The 17,508-nt window shown below is 46.3% G+C and overlaps 2 protein-coding genes across 3 annotated transcripts; both read left to right on the forward strand.

Moving 5' to 3' along the window:
- Window positions 1–678: 678 nt before the first annotated feature.
- On the forward strand, window positions 679–3,597 carry LOC109731426 (protein FAR1-RELATED SEQUENCE 5). 2 transcript variants are annotated; one of them, XM_073500759.1, is made up of 5 exons: window positions 679–811; window positions 940–1,150; window positions 1,597–2,218; window positions 2,328–2,615; window positions 2,720–3,597. In XM_073500759.1, the coding sequence occupies exons 3-5, from the start codon at window positions 1,997–1,999 to the stop codon at window positions 3,380–3,382; spliced, it is 1,173 nt and encodes a 390-aa protein (XP_073356860.1). In that variant the 5' UTR covers window positions 679–811; window positions 940–1,150; window positions 1,597–1,996; the 3' UTR covers window positions 3,383–3,597. The 2 variants fall into 2 exon arrangements, with proteins under 2 accessions (XP_073356860.1, XP_020146164.3); XM_020290575.4 differs by lacking the exon at window positions 679–811 and having other exon boundaries at window positions 897–1,150.
- Window positions 3,598–6,157: 2,560 nt separating this feature from the next.
- LOC109731435 (putative F-box/kelch-repeat protein At3g17540) lies at window positions 6,158–9,330 on the forward strand. The gene is made up of 4 exons (XM_040398026.3): window positions 6,158–6,247; window positions 6,403–6,460; window positions 6,758–7,926; window positions 8,955–9,330. The coding sequence occupies exons 2-4, from the start codon at window positions 6,426–6,428 to the stop codon at window positions 8,966–8,968; spliced, it is 1,218 nt and encodes a 405-aa protein (XP_040253960.1). The 5' UTR covers window positions 6,158–6,247; window positions 6,403–6,425; the 3' UTR covers window positions 8,969–9,330.
- Window positions 9,331–17,508: the final 8,178 nt, after the last annotated feature.

Genomic DNA, 17,508 nt, shown 5'->3' on the forward strand with positions numbered 1-17,508 from the left:
TCGGTTTGGATATTTTTTGTATAATTTTACCTATGGGAAATTCAATTTTATTTTGGGGGATCATACATATTTTGGCCTTTCTGTCAGAGAGTATTAGCAATTTGTTTTACTGAGATGACATTGGTTTTTTCTGCAGGTATTAAGGGTTCAATTCGGCATGGCTAGTTGGTGTGGGGAAGTTCTTCTATTTTTAGTGCGGTCGACGCTCAAAATATCGTGCTATGTAGTACTCCCTCCGTTCGGAATTACTCGTCCAAGAAATGAATGTATCTAGATGTATTTTAGTTGTTCGAGTGCGTCGATTTGGAGCTCGGGCTCAGCTGCACCTATAATCTACGTCGTCCGTCCGTGTCTTGGGATGTGAACAATTACAGCTGGCGGGGCCTGTGCGATCCGCGTTAAATGGAGAAAACCCCCGAATACGTAGGAAACAGGAGTGAAGGAGTGGGGCCGGCCCCTCCGGACGGACGTTCTGGGGGCACGGAGTGGGCCGTGGACCAGGAACGTCGGTTTCTTACTAGGCCATGGACCAGGACGTTAGCTCTCGCATTCTGGGTCTGGATCGAATAAGGAGTCCAAAATGAGGTTGGCTTCTGAGCCGTCTGTCGGCCGGCAGGGGCGCACACGTGCGCTGAATAAAACGAAAGAGAACACAAGAAAAACTATCCTCTTACCGTGGTTCCTTCTAGAGGCCCCCCGCCGCCGTGGAAACCCAAAAGGGGGAAGAGTTCGCCACCGCGTGTGCTCTACCGTAAAGCTAGTCACGGATGGTCGCAGAAGGAATGGAGTTCCTACTGGATGCGGTTGACAGGTTCGTGACCTTGCAGATCTAAGCTGAATTTCTAACTGGCTACAGAACTAATCTTATGCCGGACATTCGCCGTTGTCTACTCAAGTTCCCGGTGCGGGAGGAGTTTGCTGACAGTCTTGACAACCCAGATCCGGTCCCGCTCGCGTACCTTCTGGAGAAGGGCGGTGCAAATCCGGAGTTTGGACGGGGAGAAGACCACTCTGGGATTGCTGATATCCTGTGCGACGGTGTGCTAACTGACGCCCAAGGGGGTGCCCATCAACGGCGTGTTGAGTCTCCGATGAGGTCGGCCCAATCGACGGGCAGGGTTAATCCAGAGGCCCCGGGCTGGACCAAAAGGTGAGTCTCAAAACTGCAGCCATTCAGTACATTTCTCTGCTTTCAGCTGTTAGAACAGTAACATGTTAGACAGTGATACGACGTTGGTATGACTCTGCTATATTTTACATAATTAGTAAACTATAATTTGGTACACCTATCGTACTGGAACTGATAAGTAAGCGAGGAAATGAATGTTTCATGAGTATCACCTTCCATGTGATTGTTCTGAAGAAATAACAGCAAAGATGTGCAGTACGTGGGGGTGGAGGGGTAAGAATGAGGGACGGTGTTGCTTGTGCGATATGCTTCCGAATTAATACATAGAAAAATGCTAGTTCATGTTAGGGAGATCCTGTGGACTGATTTTTTGGGCCAACAATTTGTGCTTGCATGGATTTGGAGAGTCGCTATTTGTTTCTGAATTTGTAGACTGGAATACATTGTGTTTTTTTTATCCCTTGCAGGCTTCGTCTTGGAAGTGCGCCACCTGACCGTGTGCCATGTCCATCAAGAATGAGCGCTCTAGAGCTGTCGATAAGGAAATATGCTGAGCAACCTGACAAGAGCGTGGTGCGACCTGAGCTAGGGCTTAGTTTCGATTCGTTAGGAGAGACGTATGATTTCTACAACTTATATTCATGGAAAATTGGATTTGGGATAAGATATGGGAAAAGCAGGCTGAACGCCGAGAGAACAAAAAGCATGCAGAAGATAGTATATGCGGTTGCTCGGTGAGTATCTGTTTGCTTGTATGTATAATAAGAAGCGGCAGTGTACTGGTTGGTGTTCCAACCTGAAGTTGATGAATTTGAATCAGCTTGGGGGGCACTGCTGGACAAGTACAACTTGAGGTCTCATAGCTATATGACACAAATATACGAGACAAGGAAAAAATGGGCAAAGCCATATTTCAGGGGTGTGTTCTGTGCGAAGATGACAAGTACCCAGCGAAGTGAGAGCGCAAACCACATGCTGAAATCTTACATGACGCCTGCGAGCCGAATGCATGTTTTCGTCTGGCAATACACGAGACTTCAATTTGACCGGGAACGCGACGAAAGCTATGAGGAAAAGAGGACCATGATTGTAAGTAGTTTTCTGCCATTACGAATCTTTTCGCTATGAATTTGCTGCTGCTTGGTAGATTGTGCTCGTGGAATGACTAATACCGCCTGGAAAATTTCCTTGTTGGCAGGGAGGCGCCGTCCGGCGGACTAACCTTGCGATTGAGCGGCACACCAGCAAAATATATACCAGGAATATGTTTGAGGAATTTGGCCGGCTGCTTTTAGAAGGGACGGCATACAACGTCACTGAAGTTGAGAGGATGAAGAAATACATCACAACACACAATAATGCAGGCAAGAGAGAGAAGTGGAGCAGAGTGGAATATGAGGTGACCATCAACGATGACAAATCAATATTCACGTGCGAGTGTGATCAGTTTGAACACACAGGGATGCTTTGCTGCCATGCCTTAAGGGTGAGATGGGTCGACATATTGTTGTGCAAGAGTTGAGTTAGGGGGGGGGGGGGGGGGGGGGGGGGAGAACATCAGCAATTAACATTTAACATTTGATGCTGTAGGTGATGGAGATTCTACATTTGGACGAGATTCCGAAGCACCATATCCTTAAACGGTGGACAAGAGACGCAAGGGATATACTCCTAGATCACCTGGTTCAGTACCAGAAGGACAAAGCACATAATTTGTCTTTCACATGCAGACACGCGAGGCTATACTTTAAGGCCATGGAGGTAGTGCGAATGGGGGACGCAAGCACTGCATGCTATGAGCACATGCATGCTGGCCTGGATTCTCTTCTACGTTCTGGAGCACCTCTGGCGGTCACAAGGGACGGTTTGGCTTTCGAGGATCGTCTCATTCAAAATGGAAATGGCTGTCAGGCTGCGAATGGCGAGCCTGCTTTGGTTGATCATGGAGCTGAACCATGCCACAGTGCTGCGAATTCTGTAAATGCGAATGCCCTGCAGTGCCTCGAGGCTCCAGACAAGCGTAGAGGTGCTGGCAGGCCGACGAACAGTAGGGAGAAGGCCCCGTACGAAGGGCTGAGTAAGAGAACCAGGTTCTGCAGCATTTGCTGCCGTGAGGGTCACGAGAGGAGCACATGCCCAGAGAGAGGGGATGCGCCAAAGAAGTCGCGGAAACCCGGCAGATGCAAGAACTGCGGCATAGAAGGGCATCGGCGGGATACATGCAAGAGGCCTCTTGGGTTTGCCGAGAGCTGAGTTGTGCAATTTTTGGGTTGCATCAGTTGAGGTTACCTGTTTCCTTTGAGGCTAAACATACAGTCTGCACCTGTTGAGCGTTGCTTGCGCATTGCATCCAGTTTCCTTTAATAATGTGTGCTGACAAAAAACTTTTTACGACTGAGGAACTTTGTGGCTATATGTAATGATATGAACCTGTATCGCCGATCATGTAAGAATGTTTTATTGCTGTGTGAACATTTGAATTTAACTGCACGTCAGGGTGGCAGAGATATACTAGTAGTGGGCCATCTAATGTCTATCTATGCCCGGACGACGTTAGCTCAGATAAGATGACGAGCCATCGCTCCTCAATCTGTCCCGCAACGGCGTTGCAGCCAGCAATGACAATAAATGCAGTTGGTAAACCCGAACGCCAGCCCTATATACGACCAAGAAATACATAAAGACGCACAAATCATGATGCGAACCAACGCTATAGATATCGGGATCATATGAGCCCGAGCTCAGAAACAGATTTTCGTAGATACATCCATTTTTTTAACAAGTAATTCCAAACGGAGGGAGTATGTAGGTTCTTCCGCTACGTAAGCTGTGTCATGTGAAGTGGTTGAGGCTGAGATGTCTCCTCTATGTAGTATGTAGGTTGTCCTACTTTTCTTATGTAGCGTGGCCCATGAAGTGGAACTTGTCGGATTTAGGTGTGCAAACTCTTACTCTTGTATATTCTCTAAGATCAGCAGACATCAGTCAATTTGCGTGCCTGAGTAGTGACTCTGGAATTGGTTCGGCTAATGCTTTGCTCTGTGATGCGAGGTACTAGCTAGTTGGATGGACAAGAAGCAGCAGGCTCTGGCACTTTACAGAGTTTCTTTGTGAAGTCCCCTAACTGTGAGTCTTGCTAGTGATCAAACTGTGATAATGCTCTGCTCACATCACCACTTGCAGCAGAAGCAGACAATGCTTGTATCCCCTGCCCCAGTTGCCTACTTCAACCTTCATTGTTGGGTTGCAACATGACCCTTTAGCACCTCTGATGTTTTCAGTACTTTCAAAAGTATCCCCTGCTTCATGCATATACGCTTTTATATTCCGGTGTCTGGATATTCGCCACCGATAACTTGTCATGGTTATCAACTTTAGTTGGATTTCTGGATTGCAAGGAAAATGCTGACAAATCAAAAAAAATGTTGTCAGTTTTTGTTTGAACTTCAAAGAGTTTTTGTTCGAACTCAGAGGAGATGGTTGCCTAATTGGGTTAGACTGACTTGGCTCTTTCTTGGAGGTGACAAATCAAAAAAATGTTGTCAGTTTTTGTTTGAACTTCAAAGAGTTTTATGACTCGGCTCTTGAGCAAAAGAGTTGTGAGATTTTGTTTGAACTTTATTTGACTGGAGAAAATTACTGTTTTTTCCTTAAACGCCAGTCTTATTCTGGATCTGTCATAGAGATTTTTCTTGTCCTCAGTACACCGAAGATACTTTTCAGATCTTGGACTTGCCATTTCTGACACTTGTCCAATAAGTTGGTCCTCCAGCAAAAACAGAGACCGCATATGTGCGCATAAGGAAAAATGCTGCCTTAGATCGTTTCTGCTGTCAAAATTAAAATGTTTGGCTGTGATGTTCAGTGTTTTTAGCACAGTTTCAGTTCTATACGTTTTGACCTTTGAGCCATGCCCTGCTGGCCTGCTCCATGCTCCATGCTCAATTTCCTTGCAGTACAGACATGGCATTCACAATGTCGTAGCCTGCACTCGACCTGACCTTGTAGATTTCTTTTTTTTTTCTTGTTCATGCAGTCTTCAACAGCATACGTTGAATACCTCAATTCAGTCTCCATCGCGAAAAAAGAAAGAGAGATAGATTCACTCATAGTGCTACTGTGTATTGGTCAATTAGTTCATTACAACATAATACTACACAAAAATAAAAAATTTAAGTAAAGTAGTTGAAACTCTGTACTGGTTAATGAGTTTGTGAATCTTGCTGTGTTGGTGGTAGATCAATTGGAAGAAGCATAATAACATACTTGGCATATAAAGAATATGGCTGCTTACAGGAACATCAATGACGACTCGATCAACTGGAGGTGTCGCACTCCAATTAGCAATTTTCTTCAGGAAACTTCTTCTGTCCAGACTGTTGTTTACCATATTGACAGGAACATCAATGGAATAGCTCATGATTGTGCTCATCAGGTTCTCAAATCAAGAGTAGACTCTGTCCTTAGCTGTACTCATTCCTCTCAAAGCAACTCTCTTTGCCCAACTTTGCTTTATCTTCATAACTTTCAACTCCAGGGATATGTAATACACGTTGTACTATGCTTTTGAGATGAATGATATCTTGGCGCTTGGCGCCTTCTTGTGTTAAAAAAATAAAAATAAATGAAGAAACTAAAAAATAGTTCCTAAAGTCAAGTTATTTGGTCAAACAATGATCAGAATAGGATTTACAAAATTGAAAGAAAAGGGGGGGGGGGGGTGTTATTTTTTAGAAATATAAACTGTGCAAAAAACAACTCTTTGAAATATATCACAAGAAAGTGTAGTAAAATAAAAAAATGAAAATTTAGAAATATAAGGATATTCATGTTTTTTTAAAATCGGGTATCACAAAATAAAAATTGGAAAGAAAATATTTATGCTTCAACAAACATCATGATTTTCCTAAAAACCATGGTTTCCAAAAATGAAATTATCTCACAAAATAAAAAAAAGAGATTATGCTTACTATAGTGGTCGTTCCCCACTCCCACTCTCAGCTGCGGACCGGAGAAATTTCTAAAAAAAAAGCTGCGGAGCGGAGAAAGGAGGAGTGGAGCCGCCGGCGACCTCACCCCACCGCCCCGTCTCCGACAGCCACCCACCGGCGATTCGAGGTCTGGCAACCCAATCTACTCGTTCCTCTCCCTCTCGATCTAAACTAGTAACTCCCTTCTTCTTTTCTCTTCTTAATTTTTCCCTAGTAGTAAAAGTAAACCCTAGCTAGATTTCCCCCTCCGAATCAAACCCTAACAATCCTCCCCTGCTGCAGCTGTGGGGAGATAGGTGCTTCTAATGGATGCTGCTGCTGAGGTTCCCCAAGGCCAAGGGTAAGATTCCCAATCCAGTTCCTTTCCCTCTGCATGCATTACTTTGTGTACGCTATTATATATGCTGGATGGATGTAACATATGTGTGAGTGCGGCACTTACTTTGTGTATGGTATATGCTCGATGGATGTGCATATGTGTGTGGGATAATGGGAGAAACCAGTTGATTCATCATTACTCGTTGTATGCTATGCTATTCTATTGATCATGGATGTGCATATGTATGTTGGATGTTTAATTTGCAACTTCCCTGATGTGCATATGTGTGTCCATTGATTACATTTCTATTCATACCAGGGCCGATCCCATTCCCAGCTCGCCGCGTGTGGACCGGAAGAGGCGGCGCCGTACTGTGCCGCTGGCCGGCCCGGTGTCCAAGGTGCTTGGCTACGACAACCTCCTCATCGAGATCCTCGTCCGCCTCCCTCCGAAGCCGTCCTCGCTCCCCCGTGCGTCTGTCGTATGCAAGCGCTGGGGCAGCATCCTCTCCGACCCCCAGTTCCTCAAACGCTTCCGCGAGCACCACAGGAAACCTCCTCTGCTCGGCTTCTTCAGAGGGTATGCTAAAAACTTCATTCCTGCCATGGACTCACCTGACCGCATCCCTGCTGCCCGCTTCTCCCTGCCCAAGAGCAGCATACCCTACCACACCGATGAAGCATACATGGGCTGCCGCCATGGCCTCTCTCTCTTAATCAACATTCATAAGCGCGAGACCGTCGTGTGGGATCCCCTCACCGGTGAAGAGCGCATCGTGGCTTTTCCACCAGGGTTCAACAGTACCTTAATGTGGAGTTACAGTGGCTGGCATGGCACTGTATTGTGCGTCAATGCTGAAGATGGGCATGTCCACGGAGATTGCTTCTCGAGCCCGTTTAAATTGGTTTTGGTCTGCGCTGAGTACAATACACCGGCAGTTTGTTCTGTCTACGACTCGGCGTCTGATGTTTGGGGAAATATTTTCTCAACGATGACGATAACAGCAGGAGTGTCTAGGTTAAGAAGGCCCAGCACCCTTGTCGGGAATGCACTTTGCTTGTTGATTTCTGGAGGTGATGTCCTTGTGTTTGATTTCGAAATGCAAAGTCTTGGTCTGATCGAAAAGCCGGTAGAAAACCATGGTACCGACGACTGGTATTTTCAGCTCTTACGGATGGAGAATGATGGACTAGGCCTTGCTATTTTGTTGGACCTGACTATCAAATTATGGGAGAGGAAATCTAACTGCGATGGTGTTTTCGAATGGGTGCTGCTGCAGAAAACCATTCCACTCGAGGGTATGGTTCCAAGGAGAATGGATTCTGCACTTTTCGTCGGGTATGATGAGGATGCAAATGTGATTGTTCTCACTACTATAACCGGCAACTTCACACTCCAAGTTGACTCGATGCAGATCAAACATATTGTTAAAAGAAACAACATATGTCTTGACACCTTTTATCCCTACAGGAATTTCTATACTGCAGGTAACACGCCCTATCTACATTGCACAAGCAAAAAAGTCCATTTAGTTTGTTTGGCTCGTATTCGTTCCAGTTACTTTTGGTACGTTATTGCGGTAACATTGTTCCTATTATTAGGATTGAGCTAGATACATAAAAATATGTTGTCTTATTTGTTCCTCTGTTGATCTGGTCATCTTATGGTTATCTAATTTCTTGTTATTATAGAGCTCCATTCAATCTAGAGCAGGAATACAAATATTGCTTTGATGCCTGGCCATTGCTAAAGGCTAAATACAATTATGTGCTTGTAATGATCTTGTCATCAGAGGTGGTCTAAAAATTGGAAAGTGGCAATAGCTGCAGTAGTGAAACCATCTGAAGTAATTAAGAAACTGGAACATCTGGGGGCGGCTTAAAGCTTGTTATGTTTTCTTATTCACTATTTTTTTCCTTGCAAGATTAAAATTTAACTTGATTGATATTCACAGAAATCATCAATTCATAATACCATGTGGTCTAATTTTTATCGAAGAGTGGTACTAGTTCATTAATTTCACGTAGTACTATGTAATACTTGTTATGGAACTCTAGTTTTCCAAGCCGTGCCATTTTCCATTTGTACAATCTCACATATGGCTTGGCACACAAAAGTAAATTTTATTGTATAATCTCACATATGGCTTGGCACACAAAAGTAAATCTGGAATGAGCTAACAATCTTAAAAGTTCAGTTTTTTTTTTTTGCCTCAGATGATAGGCGGTGAGTCACCGATCTCGTAATTTCTACTGCGATCGTACGTAGTTATATAGCAAGAATCTTGAAAACATGTAAGCATATAGGTGCCAGTACAAACTAAATGTTCCCTTATTGTTGTTCTCCGTTTGTAGTATTAGCTTGTGTACTGGGCCGATTCAGCTTTGTATATTTTTTTGTATAATCTGCACTGCAGCAAAGTTAATGCGTATTTTTGGGGATCATACAAAATTTGTTCTGCTGTGAGAGAGCATTACAAATTTGTTTGACTGGGATAACATTGATTGTTCTGCAGGTATTAAGAGTTAAAGTCGGGTTGCTGAGACACAACCATGGCTAGTTGGTGTAGGGAAGTTCTTCTGTTTTGCTGAGATGCAGCCATGGCTTTGGTGTAGTGAAGTTCTTCTATGTTGCTGAGACACAGATCTGCCTAGTTGATGCTCAAATTGTCGTTGATGCATGCCTAGTTGGTGTAGTGAAGTTCTTCAAACTGTGTGTCTGTAGTTTCTTCTATTATGTATGCCGTGGAACGGTGGCATGTGATGTGGTTGATGCTGAGATTGCTCTTCTATGTAGTATGTAGGTCATTCTACTTGTATGTACCTGACTTGTCGGATTTAATCGTGTGAAGTCTTGTATATTTTTATCTGAGATGAGCAGACGTTAGTCAAGTTGCATGCCTGGCTAGTGACTCGTGGAGTTGGTTGGGTCAATGCTGGACTCCGATGTAAGGTGGATGGGCAAGAAGAAACAGTCTCTGGTACTTTACACATGATCTTCTATGTCGCGCTAGTGATCTAATGGTGTCATGGTGAGGAAGGCAATGCTTGTACAGGGCCCAGCTGTTGCCTACTTCAATGGAACAAAGACTACACACATATGATGCCTCTAATGTCTTTGCCTACTTTGGTAATATTCTGGCTTGCCTTGTATTCCAAGTAGATCATGTACTCCTATATATATATATGTCCACGAGGCTCAAGCAATACATCAAACTATTCCACCAATTCCCTCTCTCCCTTCTAACATGGTATCAGCCTAATCACGATCCAAACCCTAGCCGCCGCCGCTTCCGCACCCGCGTGCCGCCCCCGGGGCGGTCGGCCTCCATGACCGCCACCGGGGGCCGCGCCACCCGTATCTAGGGTTCGTCCGCCGGCCGTGTTGGCCGGCTGCCCTAGAGAGTCTTTTTTCCGTGCCCTTGCTCTGGGTTTTTTCGCTCTCTCGCCTGTCGTTTTGATTGGCGTTTCTCCTTTTGGTTTTCCGATCTAATCTTGATCGGTTTGCGTCGCTCGCCGCCGCCGTCGACCGCCGGCCTCTCCTCCGACCCGGCGGTCACGCGCGCCGAGGCGGCCCGTCCGGGCCAGCCGCCGTCCGCGCGTCGGACCGCCCATCGCCATGCGCCGGCCGTCACCGCACTGCTCCGATCGGGACACCTGCATCGCCCCGACCCGGCGGCCTCGCGCCTGCGATGGCCAATCATAGCCGTCGCTCGCGCGCCGGCCCGCCCATCGATCCACGTCACCTGCCTCCGTCGTGTCTGCACGGCGGCCCGGAGGTCTACATCACCGGCCTCATCCTCGACTGCGTCGGGCTGACTGCGTCAGACTCGTCGACTACCTTAGCTTGGGCCCCGCTACTACGTTGGTCGCTCGGGCCTCGCTGCCCGGGCGCCGGCGTTGCTTTGGCAGCCCAGGTGCCGGTACTGACAAGCTCGTCCGCACGACGTCCCACGCCGTCCGTCGTCGCCGGCCTCATCCCGGACTCCGCCGCCTCCACTCCTCCATCGAGCGGCGTCCCCGACCTCGCGCGCGATCGGCTTGATCACCCGCTCGCCGCCGCGATCCGCCTCCCCTACGCCGCGCGACCGACCTGGCCAGTTGGTGACGCCCGCCTCCGCAGGTCCCGTGAAGATTGTCCTGAGTACCGCGCGCCTCTCCGCCGATGGAGCATCGAGCTGCCGCTACGTCGCCCCGTCGGGCCGCAGCGCCGCCTCCCCGTGGCTCTCCTCGCGGCTGCATCGACTCGTGCGTCGCCGCCGAGTCGCCCCTTCGGGCTGTAGTGCCGCGATACGCGGTCCCCGCCGCCGCCCCGTGGCCGTCCCCGCCGCCGCGCCGACTCATGAACCACCGTTGCGTCGCCCCTTCGGGCCGCAGCGTCGCGGCCCGCGGTCCCCGCCGCCGCCCCGAGGTCTTCCCGCCGTCGCCCCGACCCGCCTGCCGCCGCTGCGTCGCCTCTTCGGGCCATAGCGCCGCGGCCCGCGGTCCACTCCGCCGTCACCGCGCGTCGACCTCCTGTGGTATGCGCCGCGCCGTCTTTCTTGGCGCGGGAACGCCACCGTCCATGCCGGTCTTCGTCACGCTGTCAGGGTTCTTTGCCTACTTCGAGCACCGCCGCCGCCGCCGCCGTCAAGCCGCCACCGCCGCTCTTCTTTGGCCGCCGCCGCCGCTACCTTCGTAGCCGCCGCCGCCCGTCCACCCCCTTCGTCTTCGTCCAAGCACTAGCCCGTCGCCAGCGTCGCCGTCATCTACCCCGACCACTTCGCCTACTCCGACCACCGTTGGTGACATCGGCCCCGCGTCGATGGACGCCGCAATCGTCGTCGAGTTCTTCTCTGCTGGCCCCTCCGACTTCTCTGACATGGCGTACAGCTCGTGCAGGTCCCTCGTCTACGCATGCCCGGTGCTGACAACACCGATGCGTGCCTTCATCCACGACGTGTCCCCGGGCTTGGCAAGCCTGGTCGGCGCTTCGTCAACTTCGTCTTCGTCCGTCTACGCATGCTCGGTGTTGGCAACACCGGTGCGTGCCTTCGTGCACGATGTGTCCCCGGGCTTGGCAAACCCACCGCGACACGTCGTCAACAACGCGCACCCCTACTTCGACACCACTGCGCCCATGCTAACTCGGCGCCCTCTTGCGCCCGCGGCTCCACAACGACTTCCTCGACACCGGCCACCCCGACTTGACATTTGACCACGGCATTCTTCGCACGGCTACCTTGACCACGGCTCCACCACCCACGCTCTTGGCTACATCGACAACCGGCACAAAGGGCTACCGCCTGCTTGAGCAACCTCATTGGTTTCCACTCCAACCACGACTCCGCGATGCATCGACCGTTACGATTGTGGGGGTGTCCGTCGGCTTGCCTTCGGATTCTTCTCCAGTCTCACCATCTGTGTCGCTACCGTTGTGACTGCGGGGGGATGTTGATTAACGTGATTGTATTAGGAAACACTAGACCATGATGGCGCGCGTTGCTGGGCCTGCCAATTTTATGATACAATGATGGAATATCATGTAATTTTTAAAAAATATAAAATATAGAAATTAAACTTGCATGAACTAACCGGTATATTAGACAATAAAAAATGTAATATTGCGACCGTCTCGGGAAATAGAATTAGGCAAGTGATTGCTCTAATTTTTAAATGAATAGTGTCTATGAAAGATATCTTGGAAACAAAAACATGAATAAGTAACATAGGTTTAGAGAACATACATGATAGTCAATAGCACGATTGGTAAGATAAATTAACCGGGCAATATTTTCTGCTTAATTAATCGATGAGACAAATCTTTTATTGTTGTTTAAAAAAATAGTGTCACTTCCCCTAAAGAAAGAATTAGCGCTGCTTGATTCCCATATTGGTAGACCTTGTCATCGTTGCCATGCGCACGTGTGGGAGGAAGGCAGTGGGGCGTCAATGTTGTGTGGCGCTGCGACGCCAACACAAGCAACAATATTTTTTCTAGAACCACCGTCTATTGCAAAATGTTTTAGGGAATACAGATAATAGATGGTGGAGACGTTAGCCAGATAAAATGGCCCGCCCACAAAGAAGACGCGACTTTCACATGATTGTGAGCCTCAACATTGCTAGTTCTTCTCTCATGTTATAAAGAAGCAGTCCGTGGCCATTTGCATGCGAGAAAGGTTGAGATCAAAGGCAGAAGATAATGCCCCACTCACACGCAGCTACCTAATTTTTTATTTGAGAAATAACGTTTTTTTAGCAAAATTTGGGAAATAGCTACTTACCTTTGTGTTTCATATATACACTTTGTCCGCTTAAACGGTTCCACCGGCCCAAGAAACAATCCAGGCCCAATCAACCACAGGTGAAGAAGATAGTTCCCTGGAGCAGCAGCCCAAGAGATGTCCAGGCAGGCGATCGTACGGCTAGCAACACCAAAGCTTTGTGGGGTCTCCCAGCTCGCCCTGTTATACTGTTTAGTAATAGGTTAGACTAAGAAATATTCTGACTTGCCTTATACTCCAAGTAGATCATGTACTCCTATATATATATGCCTACGAGGCTCAACCAATACATCAAACTATTCCACCAATTCTCTCTCTCCCTTCTAACACTTTTGTCTGAGACAACTCAAAACATTTGTTCTACTTAAAAATGAAATTTAAATGTTTTGATGTTTTTTTCCTTGTCTGAATGTGTGCAGCGTATTTATATGGGCCTGTGTTGTGTTTTGCTCGTGCGCCGCAAAGAGTATTTAACTTGAGAGAATAGTGGATTCGTTTTTGAAAGCAAGTCCAGTATAGTTCTGTAAGCTGACTCATCACTGTGTGCTGTCTTGACAGTATATATTTCGTGGTTGTGTTTCGTTTCAATTTAGAAACTGAATTTTTTATCTGGTGAACACCATTTATAGATCATTAATATGTGATTGTGAAGCATCGAATATTCATTTTATACAGAAAATGCCGTTTGGATCGGCAAAGATCATATTGTTACCAGGTAACAGAGTTGGTCGATGAATCCCCTGCTACAGCCACCAGTTTTTATTTTTTATTTTTGAGAAAAACTGCCAGCCGTTGGGATAAAGAACAGGATTACAAGGTTAACAAAACCCATTCACGGCCTGCAAGCCGGCCAGGTAACTTCCTTGACCTAGTGGGCCTGTTGGGCAGCCCATTCGATTTGGTTGCCTGCTGAGTACTTGACTGCAATTCAGCTACGCCCTCTGCTATCTGAACTTCTTCAGGCATTTCAGCAACAGTAGTAGCTTTGCTCCGGGGAACGTATCCGGTGCACCAAGACAATTGGTGCTACCGATGCACCAGACCCTGTTGCACATTCAAAAATATTCAAAAATATCCAAAAAAAATTTAGTGTATCGACACAGCATCAATGTATGTTGTCGCAAAAATTCAAATAAAAATTCAAAACAATGCTCAAGATACAAAAATGACAAATTTGACCTCAATGTGTTAATGGGCCAAAAATGAAGCCCAACTTGTGTTATGTACTATTCAGTGTCAAATGTGTTATTTTTGTATCTCGAGCAATATTTTAAATATTGATTTACATTTTTGTGACAATGTACGTTGATGTTGTGTCAATGCACTAGATTTTTTTCGGATTTTTTCGAACATTTTTGAATATGCAACGGGCGACCGGTGCGCCGGTAGCACAAATTGCCCCGGTGCACGAGATACATCCCCCTTTGCTTCATCCCTGATGAATTAGTGATGCTGACAGTCTACTTCTGGATCAACCATTGTAGTTTCTATTGATTTTCTGTTTCCTGTTTCAGATTTGCCACTTCTAGCCAAAATTCGCCAAGCACTACGAAAAAAACATATCCGTGATGATGCGCGTTTGTCATAGCAGGTTACGTTTTCTATCATGCATGCATATAGTGATACTGTTCATCACCCAGAGTGTAGAATAAGTTATTCTTCACCCGAGGTAATCTTACAATCATTTCATAATTAAATTACGTTTGGAATTCAAATAGTTACATTCCTATTGATTCACTATGTAAAATTTGGCATAAGAAAATAAAATTATAGGTCATAAGAGAAGAAAATTTGCAGTTTCTGTGTATTTTACACTATGTTTTTTAGTTTGTAATTTTACATAACATAAATTATTTTTTACGACGATTATATTTTTTTACGGTCTCTTTTTAGTCGGAAATAAGACAAAACTTACGGAACGTAAAATTACGGTGCATTGATGGTAAAATAGAGAGGGGTGAAGAATAACTATTCCTCAGCCTGGGTGACGAATAGTCAATCCCATATATATTCACACATTCAAAATTCGGTAATGGGTCAGTTTCTAAAAAATGTACATTTGTCCATTTGTCCAAAAATATTTCCCGATCAGTTTCTAAAGAAAATCGCTACAGTAACTGATTCTGCGCCAATGGGTCAGCCCAGCCGGGTTGTCTTCTGTGCATGGCGATATATATATTTGACGTAACGATCCACATGCCCAGGGTAAGAATCCCCATCCTTTTCTCAAAAAGAAATTCCTCTCCCTCTTTATTGCCCTCATGAACGAATACATGTTTTTAGGGGAAGCAGGCTTTGGATTCATGTTCTGACCACAATAGCAGTTAGAACCAAGCACCCCTATGTCTCGCTAGCCTCCTGTTAAAACGTCAACATAACGTGGATCATTTACTGGCCTATAAAATCAAAGGAGCGGTGAATCATTTCCCCCATGCTTCCATCCCTTACTCCATTGCTCAAAGCTCACAAAACTCCGACTCCCCCAGATCCATTGCCAAGCTTCTTTCCCTCTCACATATTCCCCACGGCCGATGGCCGTCAGAGGGAAGGAGGCCGTAGCCACGACATTCGATGCCAAATTGAAGAGGTAGTGGGTGCCTTCCAACATCATGACGGGCACCATCGAGGAGCTCCGGTCTGCGGGGTACATACCCGCAGCGGCCTAGCGCCGCGCTCCGGCGATGAGCGAGGCCAACCGCTCTGACTCCACCATTCCCATTCCCAAGAAAGAGGAGAAGGTGATCTTTGTGCCCCACCTCGTTCGAGGTCTGGAGTTCCCTCTCACCCCTTTTGTGAGGGGCTTTCTGTTTTTCTATGGGTTGGACTTCCACCACTTGGCCCTGAACTCAATCCTCCACATAGCCACCTTCATTACTATATGCGAGGTGTTCCTCCGCGTTGAGTCGCACTTTGGGTTGTGGATGAAGATCTTCAGCCGAAGAGTAGTGGTTCCCAGCTCGCTAAATGCGGCGCGGCCATGCTTAGTAAGCTACCGAAGGTGCTCTGGCCATAGGGCACTTTCGTCGAGACAATCAAGATGTGACAGCGGGAGTGGTTCTATATCACTGACCTACCTGCGCGAGACCAGACAGAGGTCCCTGCCTTCATGGCCGAGCCCCCGAGGAGGCTTGTCTCCTGGACAAAGAAGGGCCTCGACTGGGGCACAAGTGGACAAAGAGGAGGTCCAAGTGGTAGACGCATTGCGGGTTACAAAGTCAAAGCTGACAGTAGTGGAAGAGGGTGTCTCCTAGAGGGAAAGAAAGTCATGGGTTGCAAATGGGTGTCCACAATGAACAAAATCCTGAAGGGGAAATCGAAATGGACTACGAAACCTTGTAGTAGTGGAAAAGAGTTGCACGGTAAGGATGTTAATTTCTACCTCAAGTTAGCAAGTCTTACCTTAGCCCACTCGAATGCCGCGCATGGGCAACATCGAAAGGTTCTTCGACGAGTTCTTCAAGACTTGGTAGATTCCAGTCATCATAGGCAGTCCTACCGGTTGCATGTTGAGGTAGCTGCTCCTCATAGCAAAAAAGAGCATGATGGTGAGCACCATGAAATGCCCAACCATGTACGAGCCTTGTAAAAAGCATACAATCCTATGGGGGATGCCACTAGCAAACCAAAATTTACTGGGGGGGGGGGGGGGCAATGGCCCCCTTTGCCCCATGAAGCTCTAACATTGTTCATGAGGATATACTGCCCTGCATGGTAGTACAATGCTTGAGAAACTTCCCTCAATAAACAATGCTTTAAACTGATTTCTACCCTAATAATAAAGCAAATAGTATTTCTGGTCGTCCGTCCAAATAATTGCCCCCGAATTAGCTGTAAATTACCCGCTATGCCACCTGCAAGTTAAGAAAATGATTCGGTTTTTATTTCCAAAGGCGCCGCCGCGCTCAGTGCTTTTATATCTGTGATGCCCCACCTATGACATAGATGCAGTACCATCGTGGTGGCTAGAAGCTTTTGCTTATACACAGCAGACCAGGATTCCAATCCTGGTCATACCCTTTTTTTGCCTCCTTTTTCTTAGGCACCTCCATAAAATGTGAGTGAATTCAGAAAAAAACTTTGGGAAATCATAGAATTTTCGCCGTTTCAAAAAATATTGGTGATTTTACGAAACTGTTCGCAAATTATGAAAAATAACAATCTGGAAAACCATGTCGGGAAGTAAAATCATGTTCATGATTTTGAAAAAAAATTATTGTGTATTCAAAACATACTCGTAAATCTGGAAAAAAATGTCCATGAATTTTTTAGAAAATATTCAAAAAATCATATGTCTTTTGTGAAATTCAAAATTCAGCCCCAATTTAAAAAAGTCATCAATTCAAAAAATGTGAGCTAAGTCAAAAAATATTCATGAATTCAAAAACTATTCATGCATTTCAATAAATGTTTCTCTAAACAAAACAAATGTTCATGATTTTTTAAAGATGTCCTAATTTAAAAAAGATGTTTGTCGATTCGAAAAACTGTTCGCCGATTCAGAAGTATTTTATGTCTAGGATTTGATTAGTTTTTGGAAAGTATTTATATGTCTAGGCATTGAGAGTAGTTCGTGGTCGATGAGATTTGTTTTTAAAGATTTAAATATTCCTTTGCGCGAGACAATGGCAAGTGTTTCGTGCAGTGACAAGCTCATTGCCTAGGGATTTACCACGTCGAATGCATTACGATCACGTGGACATTGTGCCCATCATCAACGAGAGTGAGAAGAGAGATATGTGGCAAGATGGTGAGCCACCGTGTTAAAATAGAGGACACTCATATGTCTGGATATTAATTCATAATT

Source organism: Aegilops tauschii, chromosome 6 (assembly GCF_002575655.3).
Source record: "Aegilops tauschii subsp. strangulata cultivar AL8/78 chromosome 6, Aet v6.0, whole genome shotgun sequence".
In the NCBI taxonomy this organism is placed as follows: Eukaryota; Viridiplantae; Streptophyta; class Magnoliopsida; order Poales; family Poaceae; genus Aegilops; species Aegilops tauschii.

Bases quoted from the DNA above. Each gene is read 5' to 3' on its own strand.
- LOC109731426 (XM_073500759.1), top strand. From the start codon at position 1,997: ATGACACAAATATACGAGACAAGGAAAAAATGGGCAAAGCCATATTTC. The intron at 2,219-2,327 runs GTAAGTAGTTTT...CCTTGTTGGCAG, and splicing joins AGGAAAAGAGGACCATGATT to GGAGGCGCCGTCCGGCGGAC. The intron at 2,616-2,719 runs GTGAGATGGGTC...TTGATGCTGTAG, and splicing joins TTTGCTGCCATGCCTTAAGG to GTGATGGAGATTCTACATTT.
- LOC109731435 (XM_040398026.3), top strand. From the start codon at position 6,426: ATGGATGCTGCTGCTGAGGTTCCCCAAGGCCAAGG. The intron at 6,461-6,757 runs GTAAGATTCCCA...TATTCATACCAG, and splicing joins GAGGTTCCCCAAGGCCAAGG to GGCCGATCCCATTCCCAGCT.